General features: G+C 49.0%; 1 protein-coding gene across 4 annotated transcripts in view; it reads left to right on the top strand.

Moving 5' to 3' along the window:
- LOC144507741 (adenylate kinase isoenzyme 5-like) overlaps positions 1-27,495 on the top strand; it is a 71,270-nt gene that overhangs the window by 29,580 nt on the left and 14,195 nt on the right. For 3 of the 4 annotated variants that reach the window (XM_078235004.1, XM_078235003.1, XM_078235005.1), the window contains 3 exons: positions 15,643-15,678; positions 16,875-17,038; positions 19,622-19,738. In XM_078235004.1, the coding sequence (XP_078091130.1) occupies positions 15,643-15,678; positions 16,875-17,038; positions 19,622-19,738 (317 nt within the window). Of the gene's footprint in view, positions 1-6,784; positions 6,796-9,175; positions 9,225-15,642; positions 15,679-16,874; positions 17,039-19,621; positions 19,739-27,495 lie in introns of all 4 variants that reach the window. The other variant, XM_078235006.1, reaches the window with a different exon arrangement.

The following is a 27,495-nucleotide window of genomic DNA, read 5'->3' as shown; positions in this document are numbered from 1 at the left end:
TGGGGGGGTCAGTATTTGGGGGAGCGGGGGGGGTCAGTATTTTGGGGGGCGGGGGGGTCAGTATTTGGGGGGGGTGGGGGGGTCAATATTTGGGGTGTGTGGGGGGGTCAGTATTTGGGGGGTGTGGGGGGGTCAGTATTTGGGGGGGGTCGGCGGTCAGTATTTGGGGGGGGTGGGGGGGGTCAGTATTTGGGGGGGGTGGGGAGGTCAGTATTTGGGGGGGGGGTCGGCGGTCAGTATTTGGGGGGGGCAGGAGTCAGTATTTGGGGGGGCGGGGTGGGGGTCAGTATTTGTGGGCGGGGGATCAGTATTTGGGGGCCGGGGGTCAGTATTTGGGGGGGGCGGGGGTCAGTATTTGGGGGGGGCGGGGGTCAGTATTTGGGGGCCGGGGGTCAGTATTTGGCGGGGCGGGGGGTCAGTATTTGAGGGGGGTCGGGGGTCAGTATTTGAGGGGGGTCGGGGGTCAGTATTTGAGGGGGGTCGGGGGTCAGTATTTGGGGGGTCGGGGGTCAGTATTTGGGGGGGCGGGGGGGTCAGTATTTGGGGGGGCGGGGGGTCTGTATTTGGGGGAGCGGGGGGGGTCAGTATTTGGGGGGGGTTAGGGGTCAGTATTTGGGGGGGGCCGGGGGTCAGTATTTGGGGGGCCGGGGGTCAGTATTTGGGGGGGTGGGGGGGTCAGTATTTGGGGGAGCAGGGGGGGTCAGTATTTTGGGGGGCGGGGGGGTCAGTATTTGGGGGGGGGTGGGGGGGTGGGGGGGTCAATATTTGGGGGGTGTGGGGGGGTCAGTATTTGGGGGGTGTGGGGGGGTCAGTATTTGGGGGGGGTCGGCGGTCAGTATTTGGGGGGGGTGGGGGGGGTCAGTATTTGGGGGGGGTGGGGAGGTCAGTATTTGGGGGGGGTCGGCGGTCAGTATTTGGGGGGGGCAGGAGTCAGTATTTGGGGGGGCGGGGTGGGGGTCAGTATTTGTGGGCGGGGGATCAGTATTTGGGGGTGTGGGAGGGTCAGTATTTGGGGGGGTTTCAGGGGGCAGTATGGGTCTCTGTGACTGCGAGGGTTGCTGTTCTGTTTCCTGTTTCTGGCTGCTTCTTTCTGAATTGCCGATCCCTCCCACATAAACTCCAAATTATCACAGGTTGCAGGTGTCACAGTCACATCGAGATCTCTGCATCACAACTCAAACAGTGATAAATATAGAGAAACGCAGTTACCCGCAGAGAAAGCTCACCAGCAATAACACTGCTTCATTCGCAGCGAAGCCACATCTTAAACAGAAAGAAACTGTTTGTATTTCCTCACCTGATGCTTCTTACTGACCTCAAACTGACCTGTGGATGTGAGCGAGACAATTAGACTCTAATTGACCTGTGGATTTGAGCAAAACAATTATACTCTAATTGACCTGCGGATTTGAGAGAGACAATTAGACTTTAATTGACCTGTGCACTTGTGTGAGACAATTAGCCTCTAATTGACCTGCGGATTTGAGCGAGACAATTAGACTCTAATTGACTTGTGAATGTGAGCGAGACAATTAGACTCTAATTGACCTGTGGATTTCAACGAGTCAATTAGACTCGAATTGACCTGTGGATGTGAGTGAGACAATTAGACTCTAATTGACCTGTGGATTTGAGAGAGACAATTAGACTCTAATTGACCTGTGGATTTGAGCGAGACAATTAGACTTTAATTGACCTGTGGATTTCAGCAAGACAATTAGACTCTAATTGACCTGTGGATTTGAGTGAGGCAATTAGACTCTAATTGACCTGGGGAGTTGAGTTGAGGCAATTAGACTCTAATTGACCTGTGGATTTGAGTGAAGCAATTAGACTCGAATTGACCTGTGGATTTGAGCAAGACAATTAGACTCTAATTGACCTGTGGATCTGAGCGAGACAATTAGACTCCAATTGACCTGTAGATGTGAGTGAGACAATTAGACTCTAATTGACCTGTGGATTTGAGTGAGACAGTTAGACTCTAATTGACCTGTGGATTTGAATGAGACAATTACACTCTAATTGACCTGGGAAATCAGATCTTGTGTCCTGAATGCCCCAGCTCTCATACACTGGGCGTCACTGGGGGGGTGGGTGTGAATTGACTCAATGGGAGCAATACCATGGGGTTGTGGGGGGGGTATTGTGATTAATAAACAGTTTCTTTGTGTTGTGAGGAGCTCTGTCCTGATCCACTCCTGCTGTCTATCCAGCGTCACCACTGTGTCAGTGAATCACTCTCTTGTCTCTCAGTGACCCCACCCTCCCCTTCCACCCCCCCAGTCCAGAGGTTTGAACTCAAAATGTGACACTCCAGTGCAGTGCTGAGGGTGTGCTGCACTGTCATACGTGCCGTATCTGAGGTGGGGATCGAAGATCCCGTGAGGAGCTCCACCTGGTGTTGTGGCCATTTATTAATTTAGCCCTCAACCCACATCACCAAAACAGGTTCGCTGTGATTACCGCCTTGTGTCTGTGGGATCTTGCTGTGCATAAGTTTCCAGCATTACGATGATTTCACTTCAAAAGGACCTTATTGGCTGTGAAGTGCTTTGGGATGGTGAGAGGTGGTGAAAGAAGTTATAGAAATGGAAATATTTATCCTTTTATATGACATGAAAGAAATGCCACAATCTACATGTCGCTGGCGAGACCTCCCCAGTTTAAACTCTCCGTGTATCAGTGTCGGTGCAGTCTGAGACAATATAAAGGTTCAGGCACAGCGTGTGTGCGAGCTTCTGAAGCTGATCGGACTCATTCAGAGAGGAGCTCTCGGGAACACATGAAAGCAGACAGCAGGAACCCCCCCCCCCCCCTCCCCCTCCCCCCTGCCCCCCGAAATCAAATCAAAGCTTTGTACCTCTGGAGCCTGGCAGTCTGCTATAAACTGCTCTGTTAGCCCAGTGTGAACTCCAGGCTCCACACAATGTGTCCCTCCAGCTACCCGCCATGCTGGAGTAAGCTCTGAGCCAGGAGGCCGGGGCTGGGGGCGACGACACACAAAAACCCCCTTGTGGATTCGACTGAGACCAAATGTCAAAGAGTGAGAGAAACAGTCCAGACCTGTCAAATATTGTTCCTTTCTTTGAGTTAGCGATATTTGACTGAGTACTGCTGATGTTTGCTGGTGATCTGGTTCGGATTAATCAGTCTGACAATAGGAGAAGGTCCATTTCAATCCAGGAGAGGGGTAGGGGGGGTTACTAAATGGTGACTAAATCTGACCCCTTCATTCTGATTTCTTGTTGATTTATTTTTATTCTTTGACGGGACATGGCTGTCACTGGCTAAGTCAGCATTAATCACCCGTCCCAAAATTTACCCTCGAGAAGGTGGTGCCTTCTTGAACAGTTGTGAGACGTAGGTACACCCACCGTGCTGTTAGGGGGGGGAGAGTTCCAGGATTTTGACCCAGCGACAGTGAAGGAACGGCCGATTATATTTCCAAATCAGGATGGTGCGTGACTTGGAGGGGAACTTGTAGGTGGTGGTGATCCCAGGTTCCTGCTGCCCTTGTTTTTCTAGATGGTAGGGGTGGTGGGTTTGGAAGGTGCTGTCTAAGGAATCTTGGTGAGTCGCTGCAGTGGATCTTGGGGATGGTACAAACAGTTGCGACTGAGCGTCGGTGATGGAGGGAGTGAGTGGGTGTTTGTGGATGGGGCAACCAGTCAAATGTCTTGGATGGTGTTGAGCTTCTTGAGTGTTGTTGGAGCTGCACCCATCCAGGCAAGTGGGGAGCATTCCATCACACTCCTGACTTGTAGATGGTGGACAGACTTTGGGGAGTCAGGAAGTGAGTTATTTGCTGCAGGATTCATAGAATCTCTACAGTGCAGAAGGAGGCCATTCAGCCCATCGGGTCTGCACTGACCACAATCCCACCCAAGCCCTATTCCCGTGACCCCATATATTTACCCTGCTAACCCCCCCTGACACTAGGGACAATTTAGCACGGCCAATCAACCAAACCTGCACATCAAAAGAGAAAATGCTGGAAAATCTCAGCAGGTCGGGCAGCATCTGTGAGGAGAGAAAAGAGCTGACGTTTCGAGTCCAGATGACCCTTTGTCAAAGCATCTTTGGAGTGTGGGAGGAAACCGGAGCACCCGGAGGAAACCCACGCAGACACGGGGAGAACATGCAGACTCCACATAGACAGTGACCCGACGCTGGAATTGAACCCGGGTCCCTGGTCGTGTGAGGCAGCTAACCACTGTGCCACCCTAATTCCTAGAGGATTCCTAACCTCTGACCTGCTCTGGTAGCCACAGTATTTATATGGCTAATCTAGTTCAGTTTCTGGTTAATGGCAACCCCCCAGGATGTTGGTAGTTGGGGGCTCAGTGATGGTAATGCCAAGAGACGATGGGTAGATCCTCTCTTGTTGGAGCTGGTCATTGCCTGGCACTTGTGTGGCGTGAATATCATTACTGACTGACAGAATCCCATCTCAGACATATTGTCCCAGGATCTGAAACGTGTCTCACTCTTAACCTCCCCCGGCCCGGATCAAACCAGCTAATAACATGCAGAACACCTTCCCCATCATACACGTTATATCCAGAGAATGTTCCTGTCTGTTACTCTCCACCCACTTCACACTTTTCATAGAGTATCAGAATGATTCACAATGTCCAGGGGCGTCAATATCTGCAGTCTCTTTTGCCTTCAGCTTTTGCCGGGGCCTTTCCCAGTGCTCCCCTCAGTGCAGCATTGTTGGGGTGCCACCTAGTTTAAGGCTGGGTCTTCCTGTCCAGGTAGATGTGGAAGATCCCACGGCTTTGTTTTGGGGAAGAGCAGGGCACTTATTTCCAATCTCGTGGCCGATATTCCCCCCCCCTCAACCCACCGCAAATACAGATTCGCTGCTTCAACCTTTCAGCAGTTCTTTGTGGGAATTTCCGGTGTGAAAATCAGCTGCTGTATTTTACAACATTACAGTAATGAGGGCACTTCAAATATTGATGAAGTACTCCATAAATCTGATTTCTCTAAGTGAACATCAGTTATATCCCTTTTTAAGGAGCTTTGGCACAAATTAGTCATGTGGATATTCATAGAATAGAATCCTACAGTACAGAAGGAGGCCGTTTGGCCCATCGAGTCTGTACCGACCACAATCCCATTCAGGCCCTATTCCTGTAATCCCACACATTTACCCTTCTAATCCCGCTGACACTAAGGGGCAATTTTGGCGTGGCCAATCCACCTAACCCGCACATCGTTGGACTGTGGGAGGAAACCGGAGCACCCGGAGGAAACCCACGCAGACACGGGGAGAACATGCAGACTCCGCACAGACGGTGACCCAAGCCCGGGAATCGAACCCAGGTCCCTATCACTGTGAGGCAGCAGCGCTAACCCACTGTGTCGATATTGTTAGAACTTTGCTGTTTTGTAAAGAACTTGATATTTCCGTTCACCGAGAGGGGCTGTTCCTGTAAAATCTCAGTCAGTTGAGTGTTCCGCTCCCAGCCACACTTCGCCAGATTAAAGACAGACTCACAGAAACAAATAAATAAGGCAAATATATTTGAGACTCTTGTTGTTGACATATTCCCAACCCTGATCCTGTTCATTCTGAATTCAACTCCCTCAGTAAAACCCATGGAGAAAATTAAACAAATTGAAAACACAATCAAGTGGTTCCGAGCTGAATAATTGCAGCGACATTTTAACCTCACAGTTCCAGGTCACCGTTTTAAAATGATCTACAAGAAAGGGAATCCTCAGAACCTCAGCAAACCAGAGCCAGAACGGCTGTCGCCTCTTCACTGTTTATAAGCCTTAACAGATACACATTTACCCTGGATAAAAGCGAATTACTGCGGAGGCTGGAATCTGAAACCAAAGGAGAAAACGCTGGAAAATCTCAGCGGGTCTGGCAGCATCTGTAAGGAGAGAAAGGAGCTGGCGTTTCGAGTCCAGATGTCAAAGCTTTGACAAAGGGTCGAAACGTCAGCTCATTTCTCTCCTTACACAGGCTGCCAGACCTGCTGAGATTTTCCAGCGTTTTCCCTACACCCTTTGCCTCTTATGTAACGTTCATGGGGCCTGTCATACTAACTCTCCGCTCACTGGCTGGGAGATGTAGCCAGGGGAGGTTTGCTGTTCGTTTTAAGTGTGTCACACTTTAGATGTTGAACTGCACTGTCAGGGAAACAGAGGAAAACAGCAATTTCATCTCATTTCTCTGAAATGGGGCCAAAAAAATCTACAATCGCTTCTCACCTGCGTCCCTCATTAACCAATAGCAGATAACCTGCAATTAATTCCCTGACTGCACGCCGCGTATATACCCTCTCCCCGCACTACAGCAGCAAGTGCGAGTCCAGATGTTCTCTGGGTTTCCTGCAGTTGGGAAAGGGGCTATAGAAATGCGCGCTTATTCCCTCAGTGGGTTAGCACTGCTGCCTCACAGCGCCAGGGACCCGGGTTCGATTCCCGGTTTGGGTCACTGTTTGTGTGCACGTTCGCCCCGTGTCTGCGTGGGTTTCCTCCGGGTGTTCTGGTTTCCTCCCCACGGTCCAAAAGACGTGCTGGTTAGGGTGCATTGGCCCTGCTAAATTCTCCCTCAGTGTTACCCGAACAGGCGCCGGAGTGTGGCGACCAGGGGATTTTCACAGTAACTTCATTGCAGTGTTAATGTAAGCCTTACTTGTGACACTGATAAAAAATAAACTTTAAAACTATTTCATGTGCACAATTGAATTGAACGCTGGGATGAAACTGTCTTTTCAGTTGCTGGGGGTTGCCCGCAGTGGATTATTCGTCCTGTGAGGGAGGGGACCAGTTGCTTCGTAAGTTGGAAGCCCCCTGTATTGTCCAGGTTGGCGGTGTGCGGACGCTCGCTGCCTTTGTGATCTGCAGAGTTCCCCCGACAAACGGGATTGTCCTTTCCACACATTGACAATCAGACATTGTGTCGTCATCAGCAAAAGGTCGAGCGGGTCACTGCCCCATTCCTCCCCCCACCACCCCCCACTGTTGTATCAGGAGATTGATTCTAAACCTCACTAGCACCCCAGGGCACAGGCAGCAGGAGATGCGGTGAATCAGCAAGAGAGCAAGTCTACTTTTGAAGGAGTTGTCGGCGGCGGGAGGGAAGGGAGGAAGGCGGGGAGGTCGTGTGTACTGGAATAAGATGGTGAGAAGCTTATCGATTCCGAGAGAGTGAGGAGTCAGAGAGAAGGAAGATTGAGCTTATTGGAGTTGGGAGAAAGTGGAGGAGACAGGGGAGCGATCGGCAGAGTGAGGTTACATCGAGAGTGCCAGTCTCTGATAGTCTCTGACAGCCCAAGGAAAGTGGAAGAACGGATATGTCAGGAGATAATGGATAGGTGCAGGAAAAATAGGGTTGTTGTAGTGGGAGACTTCAATTTCCCTGGTATAGACTGGAAATCGCGTAGGGCTGGGAGTCTGAATGGGGAGGCATTTGTAAAATGCGTACAGGAAGGTTCTTTGGAACAATATGTAGATAGCCCGACTAGAGAGGGGGCTATACTGGACCTCGTACTGGGGAATGAGCCCGGTCAGGTCTTCAAAGTTTCGGTAGGGGAACATGTGGCAAATAGTGACCACAATTCTGTTAGCTTTAGGATAGTGATGGAAAAGGATGAGTGGTGTCCCAAGGGTAAGGTGTTGGATTGGGGGAAGGCTAACTTTAGTGGGATTAGGCAGAAATTGACAGCTGTTGATTGGGAGAGGCTGTTTGAGGGTAAATCTACATCTGGCATGTGGGAGTCTTTTAAGGAACAGTTGTTAGGGCTGCAGGACAGGCATGTGCCTGTAAAAAAGAAGGATAGGAAGGGTAGGATTCGAGAACCGTGGATAACCAGGGAAATTGAGGGATTGGTCAAAAAGAAAAGAGAGGCGTACGTTAGGTCCAGGCAGCTAAAAACGGAGGGAGCTCTGGAGGAATACAAAGAAAGTAGGAAAGAACTCAAACGAGGAATTAGAAGGGCAAAAAGGGGTCACGAAATGTCCTTGGCAGACAGGATTAAGGAGAATCCCAAGGCATTTTATTCATACGTTAGGAACAAAAGGGTTGTCAGGGAAAAAATCGGACCTCTCAGGGACAAAAGTGGGGAATTATGCTTAGAGCCCAAAGAAGTAGAGGAGATCCTAAATGAATACTTTGCATCGGTATTCACAAAGGAGAGGGATGTGTTGACTGGGAATGTCTCGGAGGGGAGTGTTGACCCGTTAGAGAAAATCTCCATTACAAGGGAGGAAGTGTTAGGTTTTTTAGGGAATATAAAGACTGACAAATCCCCAGGGCCTGATGGAATCTATCCCAGGCTGCTCAGGGAGACGAGAGATGAAATCGCTGGGCCTCTGACGCAAATCTTTGTTTCGTCACTGGACACAGGTGAGGTCCCAGAGGACTGGAGGATAGCTAATGTGGTCCCATTATTTAAGAAGGGTAGGAAGGATAACCCGGGAAATTATAGGCCGGTGAGCTTGACGTCCGTGGTCAGGAAGTTCATAGAAATCATAGAAACCCTACAGTACAGAAAGAGGCCATTCGGCCCATCGAGTCTGCACCGTCCACAATCCCACCCAGGCCCTACCCCCATATCCCTAAGTTGTTGGAGAGGATTCTTAGAGATAGGATGTATGCGCATTTAGAAAGGAATAAACTCATTAACGATAGCCAGCATGGTTTTGTGAGAGGGAGGTCATGCCTCACTAACCTGGTGGAGTTTTTTGAAGAAGTGACTAGAATGGTTGACGAGGGAAGGGCCGTGGATGTCGTCTATATGGACTTTAGTAAAGCATTTGACAAAGTCCCTCATGGTAGGTTGGTGCAAAAGGTTGGATCTCATGGGATGAAGGGGGAGGTGGCTAGATGGGTGGAGAACTGGCTTGGTCACAGAAGACAGAGGGTGGTAGTGGAAGGGTCTTTTTCCGGCTGGATGCCTGTGACTAGTGGTGTTCCGCAGGGCTCTGTATTGGGACCTCTGCTGTTCGTGATTTATATAAACGATCTGGAAGAAGGTGGAACTGGGGTGATCAGTCAGTTTGCGGACGACACAAAAATGGCTGGACTTGCAGATAGTGAGGAACATTGTCAGAGGCTACAGAAGGATATAGATAGGCTGGAAATTTGGGCAAAGAAATGGCAGATGGAGTTCAATCCAGATAAATGCGAAGTGATGCATTTTGGTAGAACTAACGTAGGGGGGAGCTATACGATAAATGGCAGAACCATAAAGGATGTAGATACGCAGAGGGAGCTGGGTGTGCAAGTCCACAGATCCTTGAAGGTGACGTCACAGGTGGAGAAGGTGGTGAAGAAGGCATATGTCATGCTTGCCTTTATAGGACGGGGCATAGAGTATAAAAGTTGGGGTCTGATGTTGCAGTTGTATAGAACGTTGGTTCGGCCGCATTTGGAATACTGCGCCCAGTTCTGGTCGTCACACTACCGGAAGGACGTGGAGGCTTTAGAGAGAGTACAGAGGAGGTTTACCAGGATGTTGCCTGGTATGAAAGGGCTTAGTTATGAGGAGAGATTGGGTAAACTGGGGTTGTTCTCACTGGAAAGACGGAGGATGAGGGTGACCTAATAGAGGTGTATAAAATTATGAAAGGCATAGATAGGGTGAACGGTGGGCAGCTTTTTCCCAGATCGGTGGTGACGTTCACGAGGGGTCATAGGTTCAAGGTGAGGGGGGGGAGGTTTAACACGGATATCAGAAGGACGTATTTTACACAGAGGGTGGTGGGGGCCTGGAATGCGCTGCCGGGCAAGGTGGTGGAGGCGGACACACTGGGAACGTTTAAGACTTATCTAGATAGCCACATGAACAGAGTGGGAATGGAAGGATACAAAAGGGTGGTCTAGTTTGGACCAGGGAGCGGCACGGGCTTGGAGGGCCGAAGGGCCTGTTCCTGTGCTGTTTTGTTCTTTGTTGACGGACTGGCGTTCCGTCTGTTCCTCATCATCCGGCTCCGATCGAGACTTTCTCCAGTCACACACATCGGAAAGCTTCAGCACATTGTCTCCCTTTCACCCTGCCTGCCTGTTACACTTTGCTCTGTGGCACAGTGCTCAGAGGTGGCACAGCCCTGTACAGCACAGGGGGTGATGCCCAGGTCTCCGACTGTTAAGTCACAAAGGCTGGGTGACCCAGTAGAGAAACAAGGAAAAGGCAAACAGCTGCACTACTGAGGTGCTCGTACTCACTGGCTACTGGAGGAGATCAGGAGCCAGAACACTGGACAGAAGAGGGAATGGGGAACTGTAAAAGTAGCAACTCAGTACAGATTTGTGACGAAGTGAAAGGTAAACCTGGGGGGAGAAAAAATCCAAATCAGTTCTAGTGAAACCGCCCCTAAAAACCCCCAGCCGGAACGCCCCCCCCCCCCCCCCCTTTACCCAGCACAGCGAGAGGGATGGAGGAGCGAAAATTACCCTTCATGGTTCTAATGTCACCAAAGGGTTGTTCATCCTTAAAACAGCCCCCCGCCGAATCCCAGTGAGACCCGGGGAGGTGGTGAGGACAGCCCTGCGACTGTGGAGTGGGCTAGTCTAGAGGCCATTCCCCAAGAATCCAGCACTGTGAGCTGAGGCCACTCTCTCTCTCTGTTACCCATTACCACTCACTGGGTTCTGCTCTGAGGGCCAGGAGGTGTGGGCGGGGCTGTTCTGAGCACTGATGCCCCGTTAAGGGGTAAAGTGCCGAGGCTCGGGGTAAAATCCACAGCGTGAATTAGACTGGAAGAAATGAACGTTCTTCCCAGTTTAGTGTACCGAGCGACAGATTCGGAACCACCCTGGAATCTGTCCAAACCCCCAGATATTCACCCAGAAAAGGACATTGCAGGGAAAACTCAGCTGTCTGCCGCATCCTGTCGGGAAGCTGAGGTTAAAATTGGCCATTTCAAACAATTCAACATGTCCCAAAAGTCTTTACAGCTAATGTAATCGTCAGTAACCAATTTACACACAGGAAGCCCCTTGTTTTATCATGCTGATTAATGTAGAACTTTACAGCACAGAAAGAGGCCACTCGGTGCGTCTGCACCATCTCCCGAAAGCGTTACTCAGCTCGTCCCGTTCTCCGGCCCTGTCTCTGTACCCCTCTCCATTCATCACTTTCAAATCTGTATCCAGCCTCTCTTTTAAACCTCCGAGGAATCTGCCTCCACCTCTCTCCCAGGCAGCGCATTCGAAATCCCAACTCCCTGAGTAAAGACGTCTCTCCTCATCTCACCCCGAGCTCTCTCGCTGACCATCCTGAAATTGTGACTCCCCCAATCACTGACACACCAACCAGGGGAAACACAATATCCCCCTTCACCCTGTCAACATTGTTCATCATTCTGATCACCTCAATAAGGTCACCTCTTAATCCACTCGGCTCCAAGGAAAATCAGCCCAATTTCTCTCATCTTTCCTTGTATCTAAAATTCCTTATTCCTGGTGAATCTCCTTTGCACTCTCTCTCTCTCTCTCTCTCCAGGGCTTTAACATCCCTCCTGTAACAAGGTGCCCAGAACTGAACACAATACTCCAAATGTTCTCTGACAAATGATGTGTAAGGGTGTGGCTTCCTTGCTTTTATACTGGGTGGGATTTTCCAGCCTTGCTCATCCCGAGGTCGCTGGACCTTCCCATGATCCGTCCCTCGCCAACTCCGATTACCGAGGCGGGCGGGATGGTAAAATTCCAGCCTATGTCTCTATTTCTAAACCCAACAATCCCATCAGCCTTCGTAAGAACTTGCCTGGCCACCTTCAGAGAACGCTACACTTGAACCCTGAGGTTCACTCTGCCTCTTGTACTCCCCTAAAAGTTGTACCATCAAGCCCGGATTGTCTCCCAATGTTTCTGCTCCCAGAATGCATTCCCTCACACTTCGCTGCATTGAAATTCGTCTGCCAGGTCTCTGCCCATTTCACCAACTTGTCAATGTCCCTCTGAAGCCGCCCAGCGTCATTCTCACAATTCACTAATTTCCCCAGTATCATCTGCACATTCAGACATTTTGCCCTCAACACCCGTCTCGAAATCGTTTATATAAATCAGAAAAAATTGCAGCTATATAAGACCCTCGTCAGACCCCACTTGGAGTGCTGTGCTCAGTTCTGGTCGCCTCATTACAGAAAGGATGTGGAAAAGATTGAAAGGGTGCAGAGGAGATTTACAAGGATGTTGCCTGGATTGAGTGGCATGCCTTATGAGGATAGGCTGAGGGAGCTCGGTCTTTTCTCCTTGGAGAGACGTCAGATGAGAGGAGATCTAATAGAGGTGTATAAGATGTTGAGAGGCACAGATCGGGTGGACTCTCAGAGGCTTTTTCCCAGGGTGGAAATGGCTGCTACGAGAGGACACAGGTTTAAGGTGCTGGGGGGTAGGTACAGGGGATATGTTAGGGGGAAGTTTTTCACACAGAGGGTGGTGGGCGAGTGGAATTGGCTGCTGTCAGTGGTGGTGGAGGCAAACTCAATAGGGTCTTTTAAGAGACTCCTGGATGAGTACATGGGACTTAACAGGATGGAGGGTTATAGGTAGGCCTAAAAGGTAGGGATATGTTCGGCACAACTTCTGGGGCCGAAGGGCCTGTTTTGTGCTTTAGTTTTTCTATGTTTCTATGTTTCTAAAAAGCAAACGTCGCAATACTGATCCCTGGGGAACGCCACTTTCATGGCAGGTTCCTCATGGCAGGCTGGTACAAAAGGTTAAGTCTCATGGGATTTGGGGTGTGCTGGCTGGATGGATACAGAACTGGCTTGAAACAGAACTTGAACTCTCATAGAAGACAGAGGGTAGCGGTGGAAGGTGTTCTCAGAATGGAGATCTGTAGCTAGTGATGTTCCGCAGGGATCAGCGCTGGGACCCCTGTTGTTTGTGGTGTATATAAATGATCTGGAGGAAAATGTGGGCGGTCTGATTAGTAAGTTTGCGGATGACACGAAGATTGGTGGAGTTGCTGATAGTGCCGGGGATTGTCAGAGGATACAACAGGATATAGATAGATTGGAGACTTGGGCACAGAAATGGCAGATGGAGTTTAATCCGGACAAATGCGAGGTGATGCATTTTGAAAGATCAAATTTAGATGTGAATTATACTGTAAATGGCAGAACCCTTTGGAACATTAACATGCAGAGGGATCTGGGTGTACAAGTCCACAGATTCCTGAAAGTGGCAACACAGGTGCACTAGGTGGTCAAGAAGGCATTCGGCATGTTGGCCTTCATCAGCTAGGGCATTGAGTATAAAAGTTGGCAAGTTATGTTGCAGCTTTATAGAACCTTGGGTAGGCTGCATTTGGAGTATTGCGTGCAGTTCTGGTCACCACACTACTGGAAGGACCTGGAAGCTTTGGAGACATTGCCTGGCCTCGGGGGTGCTAACTATCAGGAGAGGTTGAATAAACGAGGATTATTTTCACTGGAAAGATGGAGGCTGAGGGGAGACCTGATAGAGGTCTACAAAATTATGAGAGGCACAGACAGGGTGGATAGTCAGAGGCTTTTTCCCCAGGGTTGGTGTCAATTACAAGGGGGCACAGGTTCGAGGTGAGAGGGGGAATGTTTAAGGGAGATGTGCGGGGAAGTTTTTCACACAGAGAGTGGTGGGTGCCTGGAACGCGCTGCCATAGGAGGTGGTGGAAGCAGGCACATTAGCAATGTTAAAGATGTATCCTGATAGACACACAAACGGGAGGCAGACAGAGGGATGGAAACTGCGTATCGGCGCAGGCTTGGTGAGCCAAAGGGCCTGTTCCGGAATTGTATTGTTCTTTGTTCTTTTGTATCTTGTCTCCAGTCTGAGAAATGCCCATCTGTGCCTACCCTCTGTTTATCCCTTAGCCAACTTCTAATCCATGCTGCCAAGGACCCTTCAGTCCCAAACATTCTGAATTTGCCAACTGTCCCTGCCACGTGGCATCGTATCAATCGCTTTCTGAAAGTCCAAATATACAACATCCACGGCCTGTGTCACCTCGTCAAAGAACCCCATTAAATTGGTCAGATGTGGCGTGCCCTTGACTGTCTAATATTAACATATTTTCTCGAAATGTATACTTATCTCATTGCGTATTATGTTCATCAGTTTTCCCACTATTAATCTGACAGGTCTGTACTTTCCTGAGTTATCCTTTGCCCCTTTCTTATACAACACCGTCACATTTGTAATCCTCCAATCCCCCGGGACTAATCCCGTGTTCAGAGGCCTGGAAAATTGGCCAGAGAATTGGAGATCGATTATCCTAGATATCCCAGATTATCCCAGATATCTCTCAGTCTAACATCTCCTGAAAAACAGTACTTCTGACAGTGCGGCACTCCCTCAGTACTGACCCTCTGACAGTGCAGCACTCCCTCAGTACTGACCCTCTGACAGTGTGGCACTTCCTCAGTACTTACCCTCTGACAGTGCAGCTCTCCCTCAGTAGTGACCCTCTGACAGTGCAGCACTCCCTCAGTACTGACCCTCTGACAGTGCGGCACTCCCTCAGTACTGACCCTCTGACAGTGCGGCACTCCCTCAGTACTGACCCTCTGACAGTGCGGCACTCCCTCAGTACTGACCCTCTGACAGTGCGGCACTCCCTCAGTACTGACCCTCTGACAGTGCGGCACTCCCTCAGTACTGACCCTCTGACAGTGCGGCACTCCCTCAGTACTGACCCTCTGACAGTGCGGCACTCCCTCAGTACTGACCCTCTGACAGTGCAGCGCTTCCTCAGCACTGACCCTCTGACAGTGTAGCACTCCCTCAGTACTGACCCTCTGACAGTGCGGCACTCCCTCAGTACTGACCCTCTGACAGTGCGGCACTCCCTCAGTACTTACCCTCTGACAGTGCAGCTCTCCCTCAGTACTGACCCTCTGACAGTGCGGCACTCCCTCAGTACTGACTCTCAGACAGTGCAGCTCTCCCTCAGTACTGACCCTCTGACAGTGCGGCACTCCCTCAGTACTGACCCTCTGACAGTGCGGCACTCCCTCAGTACTGACCCTCTGACAGTGCGGCACTCCCTCAGTACTGACCCTCTGACAGTGCGGCACACCCTCAGCACTGACCCTCTGACAGTGCGGCACTCCTTCAGCACTGACCCTCTGACAGTGCCGCACTCCCTCAGTACTGACCCTCTGACAGTGCGGCGCTCCCTCAGTACTGACCTTCTGACAGTGCGGCATTCTCTTTGGATTTCGTGCTTAAGACTCTGGAGTGAGACTTGAAGTCACTACCTTCTGACTCCGAAGTGAGAGTGTTACCCGCTGAACTCAGGCTGACTCAGTCAGTATCTCTGACACAGAAACAGGTGTAAGTGAGCCTGTGTCAACCTGCCCAGTTTCGAGGAGCTGAACGTGTTACACAGGCTCCCTCTGGTGGACAGGTAGTCTACATTCAGCTACTCAGAGTCCTTGATTCACTCTGATCCCCAACAGGTCCCAGTGTGAGTGTGTGTGTGTGTGTGAAAATCTGAATAAAGATGCTGTGGGGGAGAGTGAGGATGGGGGGGCGGGGGGGGGGGTTGTTGGGCAGTGGGGGGTGAGGGGGGTTGAGGGGGTGGGATGGGGGGGGCTGGGGGGTTTGGGGGTTAGGTTTGTGGTTTACCAAACAATTTAGGAAAATTCAACAGTTTGAACTAAAATTTTAAATATCTCTTCCAGAAAAGCTGAAACTCACTAAAATTATCTTCGTAATTGGTGAGTAAAATAAATCTTCTCTGGAATCTGGTGTCAATGTTTAAGATTTGATTCTGATCAGACTGTGTGTATTTTAATAACTAAATGAAGACACTTACTACAGAACAAGCCAGTCACTCTCCTTCTCGCAGAGAACACTGACGGGAGATTTGACCGAGATTAAATAACTGAAATTGTGTCACGAGGCAGGAGCGTATAGATTTAAAATAATCACCCAGAGACACGGAGAGACTGTTCCATGGGGTAATGATGGCACGGAATGTGATGTCTGAAAGTGCGCTGGAAACGGAGATACAGAGAAAGGTCAGACCAGTGAGATAAACTCCACCATTCAACCAGCACAGAGGTTATGGGCTGAAGGGTCTCCTATATTTGGCTATTGTACACGGAGATTAGAAACAGATTGTTTAAATGTAACTCCCTTTGGCAACGTCTTTCTAACAGAGACTACATCCTTCTCACTAACTATCTCCATAACCGTCAGCCTATCTGGAGCCCTGCAGCCCCTGTGTTGATTTCATTCCCAACTCACTGACCTGCAGACGGACACTGACTCACAGACCACCGTCATTTCCAAATTCACCTTCTGCTAACAGATCCCTCCATGGACTTGTGACCCCCACCCTCCCCCCCCCCCATCCCCCAACCATTACTCCTCTAGCCCCAACACCCCTCCCTATCCCTGTAACCTCCTCCAGCCCCTACACCCCTCCCTATTTCTGTAACCTCCCCCAACCCCTACACCCCCTCCCTATCTCTGTAACCTCCTGCAGCCCCTACACCCCTCCCTATCTCTGTAACCTCCTCCAGCTCCTACACCCCTTCCTATCTCTGTAACCTCCTCCAGCCTCGACAACCCTGTGCACTCATCTTATCCCGGCCTCTTGTTCTCTAGGTTCACATCGCTCCGCCATTGGCAGCCCCTAGCTCTGAGATTCCCTCCCTAAATCTCTCTGCCTCTCTCTCTACCTCTGTTTAGGATGCAAATTAAATTCCATTTTCCTGACGAAGATTTTGACCTCTGTCTGTGGCCTGTGTGAAGCACCTTGGGGTAGTGTAGGTGCCTGTTAAATGCGAGTTGTTGTGGTATGGACAACATTCACTCGGATGAGGGGGAAGTTTGTGAGGAAATGAATGAGTGAAAGTTATTCCAGTGAGAACTCGTTGTGAACACCGGCACTTTGTCAATGTTCCAGGAGGCCCAGGTTCTGGCAAAGGCAGTCAGTGTGTTAAAATGATGGAGAAATACGGCTTCACACACCTGTCGACGGGGAATCTTCTCCGGAAGGAAATCAGCAATGAAACCGAGCGAGGAAATAAAATCAAGAAAATCATGATTGAAGGAGGCCTCGTGCCATTGGTGAGTAGCTGGCGTTAGAATATAACCAGTGACAAATTTGGATTGGATGTAATGTGACCAATGGGAACAAGATATAAGGGTCAGTAAACCATGGAACCAATCACAGAGTGGTGTAATAGTCAGCTGACCAGCTGATTCACTATAAATAAGGAACTATGTAGCATTGTGGGGAGCTTGGAGTGGCCCAGGGCGAGGTCCCAAGTTTGGAGTAATGATGTTTCTTTATTAAACCCTTTCTTTGATTTATAAGTTGGAGTAAGTTTTGTTGTTGTTTCATTGTGTGAGATATTGCACTTTGGAAGGACAAACCAAAGAAGAATGTACAGGGTAAATGGTAGGACTCTGAAGAGTGCAGTTGAACAGAGGGATCTGGGAATACAGGTACAGAATTCCCTAAAAGTGACGTCACAGGTGGATAGGGTCGTAAAGAGTGCCTTTGGTACATTGGCCTTTATAAATCAGAGTATCGAGTATGAAAGTTGGAGTGTTATGGTAAGGTTATATAAGGCATTGGTGAGGCCGAATTTGGAGTATTGTGTACAGTTTTGGTCACCTAATTACAGGAAGGATGTAAATAAGATTGAAAGAGTGCGGAGAAGGTTCACAAGGATGTTGCCGGGACTTGAGAAGCTGAGTTACAGAGAGAGATTGAATAGGTTGGGACTTTATTCCTTGGAGCGTAGAAGATTGAGGGGAGATTTGATAGAGGTGTATAAGATTTTGATGGGTATAGATAGAGTGAATGCAAGCAGGCTTTTTCCGCTGAGGCGAGGGGAGAAAAAAACCAGAGGGCATGGGTTAAGGGTGAAAGGAGAAAAGTTTAAAGGGAATATTAGGGGGGGGCTTCTTCACGCAGAGAGTGGTGGGAGTGTGGAATGAGCTGCCGGATAAAGTGGTAAATGCGGGGTCACTTTTAACATTTAAGAAAAACTTGGACGGGTTCATGGATGAGAGGGGTGTGGAGGGATATGGTCCAAGTGCAGGTCAGTGGGACTAGGCATAAAATGGTTCGGCACAGACAAGAAGGGCCAAAAGGCCTGTTTCTGAGCTGTAATTTTCTATGGTTCTATGAGCTGCATTTTGAAGAGTTCCTTCTGAAGAAACAGTCGTGACCTCATTATCTACACTGCTGTTCCGCCAGGGGGGGCATCGTTTGTTTTGTGAGCTGCGTCTCGCTGCACAGCATGATTCTCAGTCCTTCCCCCTCAGCCATCACCATTCCGCACTGCCCTGACTGCCTTGAAAAAGTACTTGGATGAGCACTTGAAACATCATGACATTCAAGGAAATGAGATGAGTGAGGCTTTAGTGATAGATAGTCGATGCAGACTTGATGGGCTGAAGGGCCTTTTCTGCACCATATGACTCTAAGACTCTACAGAGAAAGAAGGGACACTGATTGTTGTCAAACTGCCTTCTGTTGACAATTGGGTCCTCATCATCAAAGGTGATAGGTCCATCGTCTCTCAAATATCCAAAAATATCCATGTTGGGCCCCCTGTTATTCATCATTTATATAAATGACATTGATGACTGGGGGAGGTAGGATTAGTAAATTTGCGATGACAGATTGGATGGGAGGTTAACAGTGAGGCGGAGTGTCTTGGGCTACAAGAAGATTATAGATGGAATGGTCAAATGGGCGGATAAGTGGCAGCTGGAATTTAACCCTGAAAAGTGAGAGGTGATACACTTTGGAAGGAGTAATTTGACAAGGAATACTCAATGAATGGCAGGACACTAGGATGTTCCGTGGAACAAAGGGACCTTGGCGTGTTTGCCCACAGATCTCTGAAGGCAGAAGGGCATGTTATTAGGGTGGTGAAAAAGGCATATGGGACACTTGCCTTTATCAATCAGGGTATAGATTACAAAAGCAGGGAAGTCATGTTGGAATTGTATAGAACTTTGGTGAGGCCACAGCTGGAGCACTGTGTGCAGTTCTGGTCACCACATTATAGGAAGGATGTGATTGCACTGGAGGGGGTGCAGAGGAGATTCATCAGGATGCTGCCTGGGATGGAACATTTAAGTTATGAAGAGTGGTTGGATAGGCTTGGGTTGTTTTCTCTGGAACAGAGAAGACTGAGGGGCGACCTGATCGAGGTGTACAAGATTATGAGGGACACGGACAGAGTGGATAAGGAGCAGCTGTTCCCCTTAGTTGAAGAGTCAGTTACAAGGGGACATAGGCTCAAGGTGAGGGGCAGGAGGTTTAGGGGGGAAGTGAGGAAAAACCTTTTTACCCAGAGGGTGGTGAGGGTCTGGAATGCGCTGCCTGGGAAGGTGGTGGAGGCGGGATGCCTCACATCCTTTAAAAAGTATCTGGATGAACACTTGGCACATCATAACATTCAGGGCTATGGGCCAAGTGCTGGCAGATGGGATTAGGAGGGAGTTCAGTTCCGTCTAATGTGTCGGTGCAGACTCGATGGGCCGAAGGGCCTCTTCTGTGCTGTATGATTCTATGATTCGAAGAAGGTTAAGAGTAAGTCTATGCTTCTAAAGAGAGAAAAGTTGTAATAATGCAGAGTCTGGGAAATGTAAATAAAGTTACCATTCTTTGAACATGTTTTTTTTCAGGGAACAACGTTGGAGATTTTGAAGGATGCCATGTTGGAAAACCTACAGGAGACAAAGGGCTTCATGATCGATGGATATCCTCGGACATTGAAACAGGCCGAAGCCTTCGATAATTCTGTAAGTCTGGAGATCCAGTCACTCAATATTCAAAACACCAAACACCCTGACACTGCGATCTTCAAAACCCGCAGCGTGTTTCCTGCCGCAGTGTGATTCCTGTCTCAGTGTGATTCCTGTCTCAGTGTGATTCCTGCCTCAGTGTGATTCCTGTCTCAGTGTGATTCCTGTCTCAGTGTGATTCCAGTCTCAGTGTGATTCCTGTCTCAGTGTGATTCCTGGCTCAGTGTGAGACTGGCTCAGTGTGATTCCTGGCTCAGTGTGATTCCTGTCTCAGTGTGATTCCTGTCTCAGTGTGATTCCTGTCTCAGTGTGATTCCTGTCTCAGTGTGATTCCTGCCTCAGTGTGATTCCTGTCTGTGTGATTCCTGTCTGTGTGATTCCTGTCTCAGTGTGATTCCTGTCTCAGTGTGATTCCTGTCTGTGTGATTCCTGTCTGTGTGATTCCTGTCTCAGTGTGATTCCTGTCTCAGTGTGATTCCTGTCTCAGTGTGATTCCTGTCTCAGTGTGATTCCTGTCTCAGTGTGATTCCTGTCTCAGTGTGATTCCTGTCTTAGTGTGATTCCTGTCTTAGTGTGATTCCTGCCTCAGTGTGATTCCAGTCTCAGTGTGATTCCAGTCTTAGTGTGATTCCTGCCTCAGTGTGATTCCTGCCTCAGTGTGATTCCAGTCTCAGTGTGATTCCAGTCTCAGTGTGATTCCTGTCTCAGTGTGATTCCTGTCTCAGTGTGATTCCTGTCTCAGTGTGATTCCTGTCTTAGTGTGATTCCTGTCTTAGTGTGATTCCAGTCTCAGTGTGATTCCAGTCTCAGTGTGATTCCAGTCTCAGTGTGATTCCTGTCTCAGTGTGATTCCTGTCTCAGTGTGATTCCTGTCTCAGTGTGATTCCTGTCTCAGAGTGATTCCTGTCTCAGTGTGATTCCTGTCTCAGTGTGATTCCTGTCTCAGTGTGATTCCTGTCTCACTGTGATTCCTGTCTCAGTGTGAGACTGCCTCAGTGTGATTCCTGTCTGTGTGATTCCTGTCTCAGTGTGATTCCTGTCTCAGTGTGATTCCTGCCTCAGTGTGATTCCTGCCTCAGTGTGATTCCTGCCTCAGTGTGATTCCTGCCTCAGTGTGATTCCTGCCTCACTGTGATTCCTGTCTCAGTGTGATTCCTGTCTGTGTGATTCTTGTCTCAGTGTGATTCCTGTCTGTGATTCTTGTCTCAGTGTGATTCCTGTCTGTGTGATTCCTGCCTCAGTGTGATTCCTGCCTCAGTGTGATTCCTGTCTGTGTGATTCCTGTCTCAGTGTGATTCCTGTCTCAGTGTGATTCTTGCCTCATTGTGATTCTTGCCTCATTGTGATTCTTGCCTCAGTGTGATTCCTGCCTCAGTGTGATTCCTGTCTCAGTGTGATTCCAGTCTCAGTGTGATTCCTGTCTGTGTGATTCCTGTCTCAGTGTGATTCCTGCCTCAGTGTGATTCCTGCCTCAGTGTGATTCCTGCCTCAGTGTGATTCCTGCCTCAGTGTGATTCCTGCCTCACTGTGATTCCTGTCTCAGTGTGATTCCTGTCTGTGTGATTCCTGCCTCAGTGTGATTCCTGCCTCAGTGTGATTCCTGTCTGTGTGATTCCTGTCTCAGTGTGATTCCTGTCTCAGTGTGATTCTTGCCTCATTGTGATTCATGCCTCATTGTGATTCTTGCCTCAGTGTGATTCCTGCCTCAGTGTGATTCCTGCCTCAGTGTGATTCCTGTCTCAGTGTGATTCCTGTCTCAGTGTGATTCCTGTCTCAGTGTGATTCCTGCCTCAGTGTGATTCCTGTCTCAGTGTGATTCCTGTCTCAGTGTGATTCCTGTCTCAGTGTGATTCCTGTCTCAGTGTGATTCCTGTCTCAGTGTGATTCCTGCCTCAGTGTGATTCCTGCATCAGTGTGATTCCTGTATCAGTGTGATTCCTGTCTCAGTGTGATTCCTGTCTCAGTGTGATTCCTGTCTCAGTGTGATTCCTGCCTCAGTGTGATTCCTGCCTCAGTGTGATTCCTGCCTCAGTGTGATTCCTGCCTCAGTGTGATTCCTGTCTCAGTGTGATTCCTGTCTGTGTGATTCTTGTCTCAGTGTGATTCCTGTCTGTGATACTTGTATCAGTGTGATTCCTGTCTGTGTGATTCCTGCCTCAGTGTGATTCCTGCCTCAGTGTGATTCCTGCCTCAGTGTGATTCCTGTCTGTGTGATTCCTGTCTCAGTGTGATTCCTGCCTCAGTGTGATTCCTGCCTCAGTGTGATTCCTGTCAAAGTGTGATTCCTGTCTCAGTGTGATTCCTGTCTCAGTGTGATTCCTGTCTCAGTGTGATTGCTGTCTCAGTGTGATTGCTGTCTCAGTGTGATTCCTGTCTCAGTGCGATTCCTGTCTCAGTGCGATTCCTGTCTCAGTGTGATTCCTGTCTCAGTGTGATTCCTGCCTCAGTGTGATTCCTGCCTCAGTGTGATTCCTGACTCAGTGTGATTCCTGTCTCAGTGTGATTCCTGTCTCAGTGTGATTCCTGTCTCAGTGTGATTCCTGCCTCTGTGTGATTCCAGTCTCAGTGTGATTCCAGTCTCAGTGTGATTCCAGTCTCAGTGTGATTCCTGTCTCAGTGTGATTCCTGTCTCAGTGTGATTCCTGTCTCAGTGTGATTCCTGCCTCAGTGTGATTCCAGTCTCAGTGTGATTCCTGTCTCAGTGTGATTCCTGTCTCAGTGTGATTCCTGTCTTAGTGTGATTCCTGTCTTAGTGTGATTCCTGCCTCAGTGTGATTCCAGTCTCAGTGTGATTCCAGTCTTAGTGTGATTCCTGCCTCAGTGTGATTCCTGCCTCAGTGTGATTCCAGTCTCAGTGTGATTCCAGTCTCAGTGTGATTCCTGTCTCAGTGTGATTCCTGTCTCAGTGTGATTCCTGTCTCAGTGTGATTCCTGTCTTAGTGTGATTCCTGTCTTAGTGTGATTCCAGTCTCAGTGTGATTCCAGTCTCAGTGTGATTCCAGTCTCAGTGTGATTCCTGTCTCAGTGTGATTCCTGTCTCAGTGTGATTCCTGTCTCAGTGTGATTCCTGTCTCAGAGTGATTCCGGTCTCAGTGTGATTCCTGTCTCAGTGTGATTCCTGTCTCAGTGTGATTCCTGTCTCACTGTGATTCCTGTCTCAGTGTGAGACTGCCTCAGTGTGATTCCTGTCTGTGTGATTCCTGTCTCAGTGTGATTCCTGTCTCAGTGTGATTCCTGTCTCAGTGTGATTCCTGTCTCAGTGTGATTCCTGCCTCAGTGTGATTCCTGTCTCAGTGTGATTCCTGTCTCAGTGTGATTCCAGTCTCAGTGTGATTCCTGTCTCAGTGTGATTCCTGGCTCAGTGTGAGACTGGCTCAGTGTGATTCCTGGCTCAGTGTGATTCCTGTCTCAGTGTGATTCCTGTCTCAGTGTGATTCCTGTCTCAGTGTGATTCCTGCCTCAGTGTGATTCCTGTCTGTGTGATTCCTGTCTGTGTGATTCCTGTCTCAGTGTGATTCCTGTCTCAGTGTGATTCCTGTCTGTGTGATTCCTGTCTGTGTGATTCCTGTCTCAGTGTGATTCCTGTCTCAGTGTGATTCCTGTCTCAGTGTGATTCCTGTCTCAGTGTGATTCCTGTCTCAGTGTGATTCCTGTCTCAGTGTGATTCCTGTCTCAGTGTGATTCCTGTCTCAGTGTGATTCCTGTCTTAGTGTGATTCCTGTCTTAGTGTGATTCCTGCCTCAGTGTGATTCCAGTCTCAGTGTGATTCCAGTCTTAGTGTGATTCCTGCCTCAGTGTGATTCCTGCCTCAGTGTGATTCCAGTCTCAGTGTGATTCCAGTCTCAGTGTGATTCCTGTCTCAGTGTGATTCCTGTCTCAGTGTGATTCCTGTCTCAGTGTGATTCCTGTCTTAGTGTGATTCCTGTCTTAGTGTGATTCCAGTCTCAGTGTGATTCCAGTCTCAGTGTGATTCCAGTCTCAGTGTGATTCCTGTCTCAGTGTGATTCCTGTCTCAGTGTGATTCCTGTCTCAGTGTGATTCCTGTCTCAGAGTGATTCCTGTCTCAGTGTGATTCCTGTCTCAGTGTGATTCCTGTCTCAGTGTGATTCCTGTCTCACTGTGATTCCTGTCTCAGTGTGAGACTGCCTCAGTGTGATTCCTGTCTGTGTGATTCCTGTCTCAGTGTGATTCCTGTCTCAGTGTGATTCCTGCCTCAGTGTGATTCCTGCCTCAGTGTGATTCCTGCCTCAGTGTGATTCCTGCCTCAGTGTGATTCCTGCCTCACTGTGATTCCTGTCTCAGTGTGATTCCTGTCTGTGTGATTCTTGTCTCAGTGTGATTCCTGTCTGTGATTCTTGTCTCAGTGTGATTCCTGTCTGTGTGATTCCTGCCTCAGTGTGATTCCTGCCTCAGTGTGATTCCTGTCTGTGTGATTCCTGTCTCAGTGTGATTCCTGTCTCAGTGTGATTCTTGCCTCATTGTGATTCTTGCCTCATTGTGATTCTTGCCTCAGTGTGATTCCTGCCTCAGTGTGATTCCTGTCTCAGTGTGATTCCAGTCTCAGTGTGATTCCTGTCTGTGTGATTCCTGTCTCAGTGTGATTCCTGCCTCAGTGTGATTCCTGCCTCAGTGTGATTCCTGCCTCAGTGTGATTCCTGCCTCAGTGTGATTCCTGCCTCACTGTGATTCCTGTCTCAGTGTGATTCCTGTCTGTGTGATTCCTGCCTCAGTGTGATTCCTGCCTCAGTGTGATTCCTGTCTGTGTGATTCCTGTCTCAGTGTGATTCCTGTCTCAGTGTGATTCTTGCCTCATTGTGATTCATGCCTCATTGTGATTCTTGCCTCAGTGTGATTCCTGCCTCAGTGTGATTCCTGCCTCAGTGTGATTCCTGTCTCAGTGTGATTCCTGTCTCAGTGTGATTCCTGTCTCAGTGTGATTCCTGCCTCAGTGTGATTCCTGTCTCAGTGTGATTCCTGTCTCAGTGTGATTCCTGTCTCAGTGTGATTCCTGTCTCAGTGTGATTCCTGTCTCAGTGTGATTCCTGCCTCAGTGTGATTCCTGCATCAGTGTGATTCCTGTATCAGTGTGATTCCTGTCTCAGTGTGATTCCTGTCTCAGTGTGATTCCTGTCTCAGTGTGATTCCTGTCTCAGTGTGATTCCTGCCTCAGTGTGATTCCTGCCTCAGTGTGATTCCTGCCTCAGTGTGATTCCTGTCTCAGTGTGATTCCTGTCTGTGTGATTCTTGTCTCAGTGTGATTCCTGTCTGTGATACTTGTATCAGTGTGATTCCTGTCTGTGTGATTCCTGCCTCAGTGTGATTCCTGCCTCAGTGTGATTCCTGCCTCAGTGTGATTCCTGTCTGTGTGATTCCTGTCTCAGTGTGATTCCTGCCTCAGTGTGATTCCTGCCTCAGTGTGATTCCTGTCAAAGTGTGATTCCTGTCTCAGTGTGATTCCTGTCTCAGTGTGATTCCTGTCTCAGTGTGATTGCTGTCTCAGTGTGATTGCTGTCTCAGTGTGATTCCTGTCTCAGTGCGATTCCTGTCTCAGTGCGATTCCTGTCTCAGTGTGATTCCTGTCTCAGTGTGATTCCTGCCTCAGTGTGATTCCTGCCTCAGTGTGATTCCTGACTCAGTGTGATTCCTGTCTCAGTGTGATTCCTGTCTCAGTGTGATTCCTGTCTCAGTGTGATTCCTGCCTCTGTGTGATTCCAGTCTCAGTGTGATTCCAGTCTCAGTGTGATTCCTGTCTCAGTGTGATTCCTGTCTCAGTGTGATTCCTGTCTCAGTGTGATTCCTGCCTCAGTGTGATTCCAGTCTCAGTGTGATTCCTGTCTCAGTGTGATTCCTGTCTCAGTGTGATTCCTGTCTTAGTGTGATTCCTGTCTTAGTGTGATTCCTGCCTCAGTGTGATTCCAGTCTCAGTGTGATTCCAGTCTTAGTGTGATTCCTGCCTCAGTGTGATTCCTGCCTCAGTGTGATTCCAGTCTCAGTGTGATTCCAGTCTCAGTGTGATTCCTGTCTCAGTGTGATTCCTGTCTCAGTGTGATTCCTGTCTCAGTGTGATTCCTGTCTCAGTGTGATTCCTGTCTTAGTGTGATTCCTGTCTTAGTGTGATTCCAGTCTCAGTGTGATTCCAGTCTCAGTGTGATTCCAGTCTCAGTGTGATTCCTGTCTCAGTGTGATTCCTGTCTCAGTGTGATTCCTGTCTCAGTGTGATTCCTGTCTCAGAGTGATTCCTGTCTCAGTGTGATTCCTGTCTCAGTGTGATTCCTGTCTCAGTGTGATTCCTGTCTCACTGTGATTCCTGTCTCAGTGTGAGACTGCCTCAGTGTGATTCCTGTCTGTGTGATTCCTGTCTCAGTGTGATTCCTGTCTCAGTGTGATTCCTGCCTCAGTGTGATTCCTGCCTCAGTGTGATTCCTGCCTCAGTGTGATTCCTGCCTCAGTGTGATTCCTGTCAAAGTGTGATTCCTGTCAAAGTGTGATTCCTGTCAAAGTGTGATTCCTGTCTCAGTGTGATTCCTGTCTCAGTGTGATTCCTGTCTCAGTGTGATTCCTGTCTCAGTGTGATTCCAGTCTCAGTGTGATTCCAGTCTCAGTGTGATTCCTGTCTCAGTGTGATTGCTGTCTCAGTGTGATTCCTGTCTCAGTGTGATTCCTGCCTCAGTGTGATTCCTGCCTCAGTGTGATTCCTGTCAAAGTGTGATTCCTGTCAAAGTGTGATTCCTGTCAAAGTGTGATTCCTGTCAAAGTGTGATTCCTGTCTCAGTGTGATTCCTGTCTCAGTGTGATTCCAGTCTCAGTGTGATTCCAGTCTCAGTGTGATTCCTGTCTCAGTGTGACTCCTGCCTCAGTGTGAGTCCTGTCTCAGTGTGATTCCTGCCTCAGTGTGATTCCTGTCTCAGTGTGAAACTGTCTCAGTGTGATTCCTGCCTCAGTGTGATTCCTGCCTCAGTGTGATTCCTGCCTCAGTGTGATTCCTGTCTCAGTGTGATTCCTGTCTCAGTGTGATTCCTGTCTCAGTGTGATTCCCGTCTCAGTGTGATTCCCGTCTCAGTGTGATTCCCGTCTCAGTGTGATTCCCGTCTCAGTGTGATTCCCGTCTCAGTGTGATTCCTGTCTCAGTGTGATTCCTGTCTCAGTGTGATTCCTGTCTCAGTGTGATTCCTGTCTCAGTGTGATTCCTGCCTCAGTGTGATTCCTGTCAGTGTGATTCCTGTCAGTGTGATTCCTGTCTCAGTGTGATTCCTGCCTCAGTGTGATTCCTGCCTCAGTGTGATTCCTGTCTCAGTGTGATTCCTGTCTCAGTGTGATTCCTGTCTCAGTGTGATTCCTGCCTCAGTGTGATTCCTGTCTCAGTGTGAAACTGTCTCAGTGCGATTCCTGCCTCAGTGCGATTCCTGCCTCAGTGCGATTCGTGACTCAGTGTGATACCTGTCTCAGTGTGATTCCTGTCTCAGTGTGATTCCTGCCTCAGTGTGATTCCAGTCTCAGTGTGATTCCAGTCTCAGTGTGATTCCAGTCTCAGTGTGATTCCAGTCTCAGTGTGATTCCTGTCTCAGTGTGATTCCTGTCTCAGTGTGATTCCTGTCTCAGTGTGATTCCTGTCTCAGTGTGATTCCCGTCTCAGTGTGATTCCAGTCTCAGTGTGATTCCAGTTTGTGTGATTCCAGTCTGTGTGATTCCTGTCTCAGTGTGATTCCTGTCTCAGTGTGATTCCTGTCTCAGTGTGATTCCTGTCTCAGTGTGAT

The sequence above is a fragment of the Mustelus asterias genome, chromosome 19, assembly GCF_964213995.1.
Source record: "Mustelus asterias chromosome 19, sMusAst1.hap1.1, whole genome shotgun sequence".
Classification (NCBI taxonomy): domain Eukaryota; kingdom Metazoa; phylum Chordata; class Chondrichthyes; order Carcharhiniformes; family Triakidae; genus Mustelus; species Mustelus asterias.
Note: the sequence above shows the minus strand (reverse complement) of the source record. Positions and strands in the feature narration are given on the sequence as shown.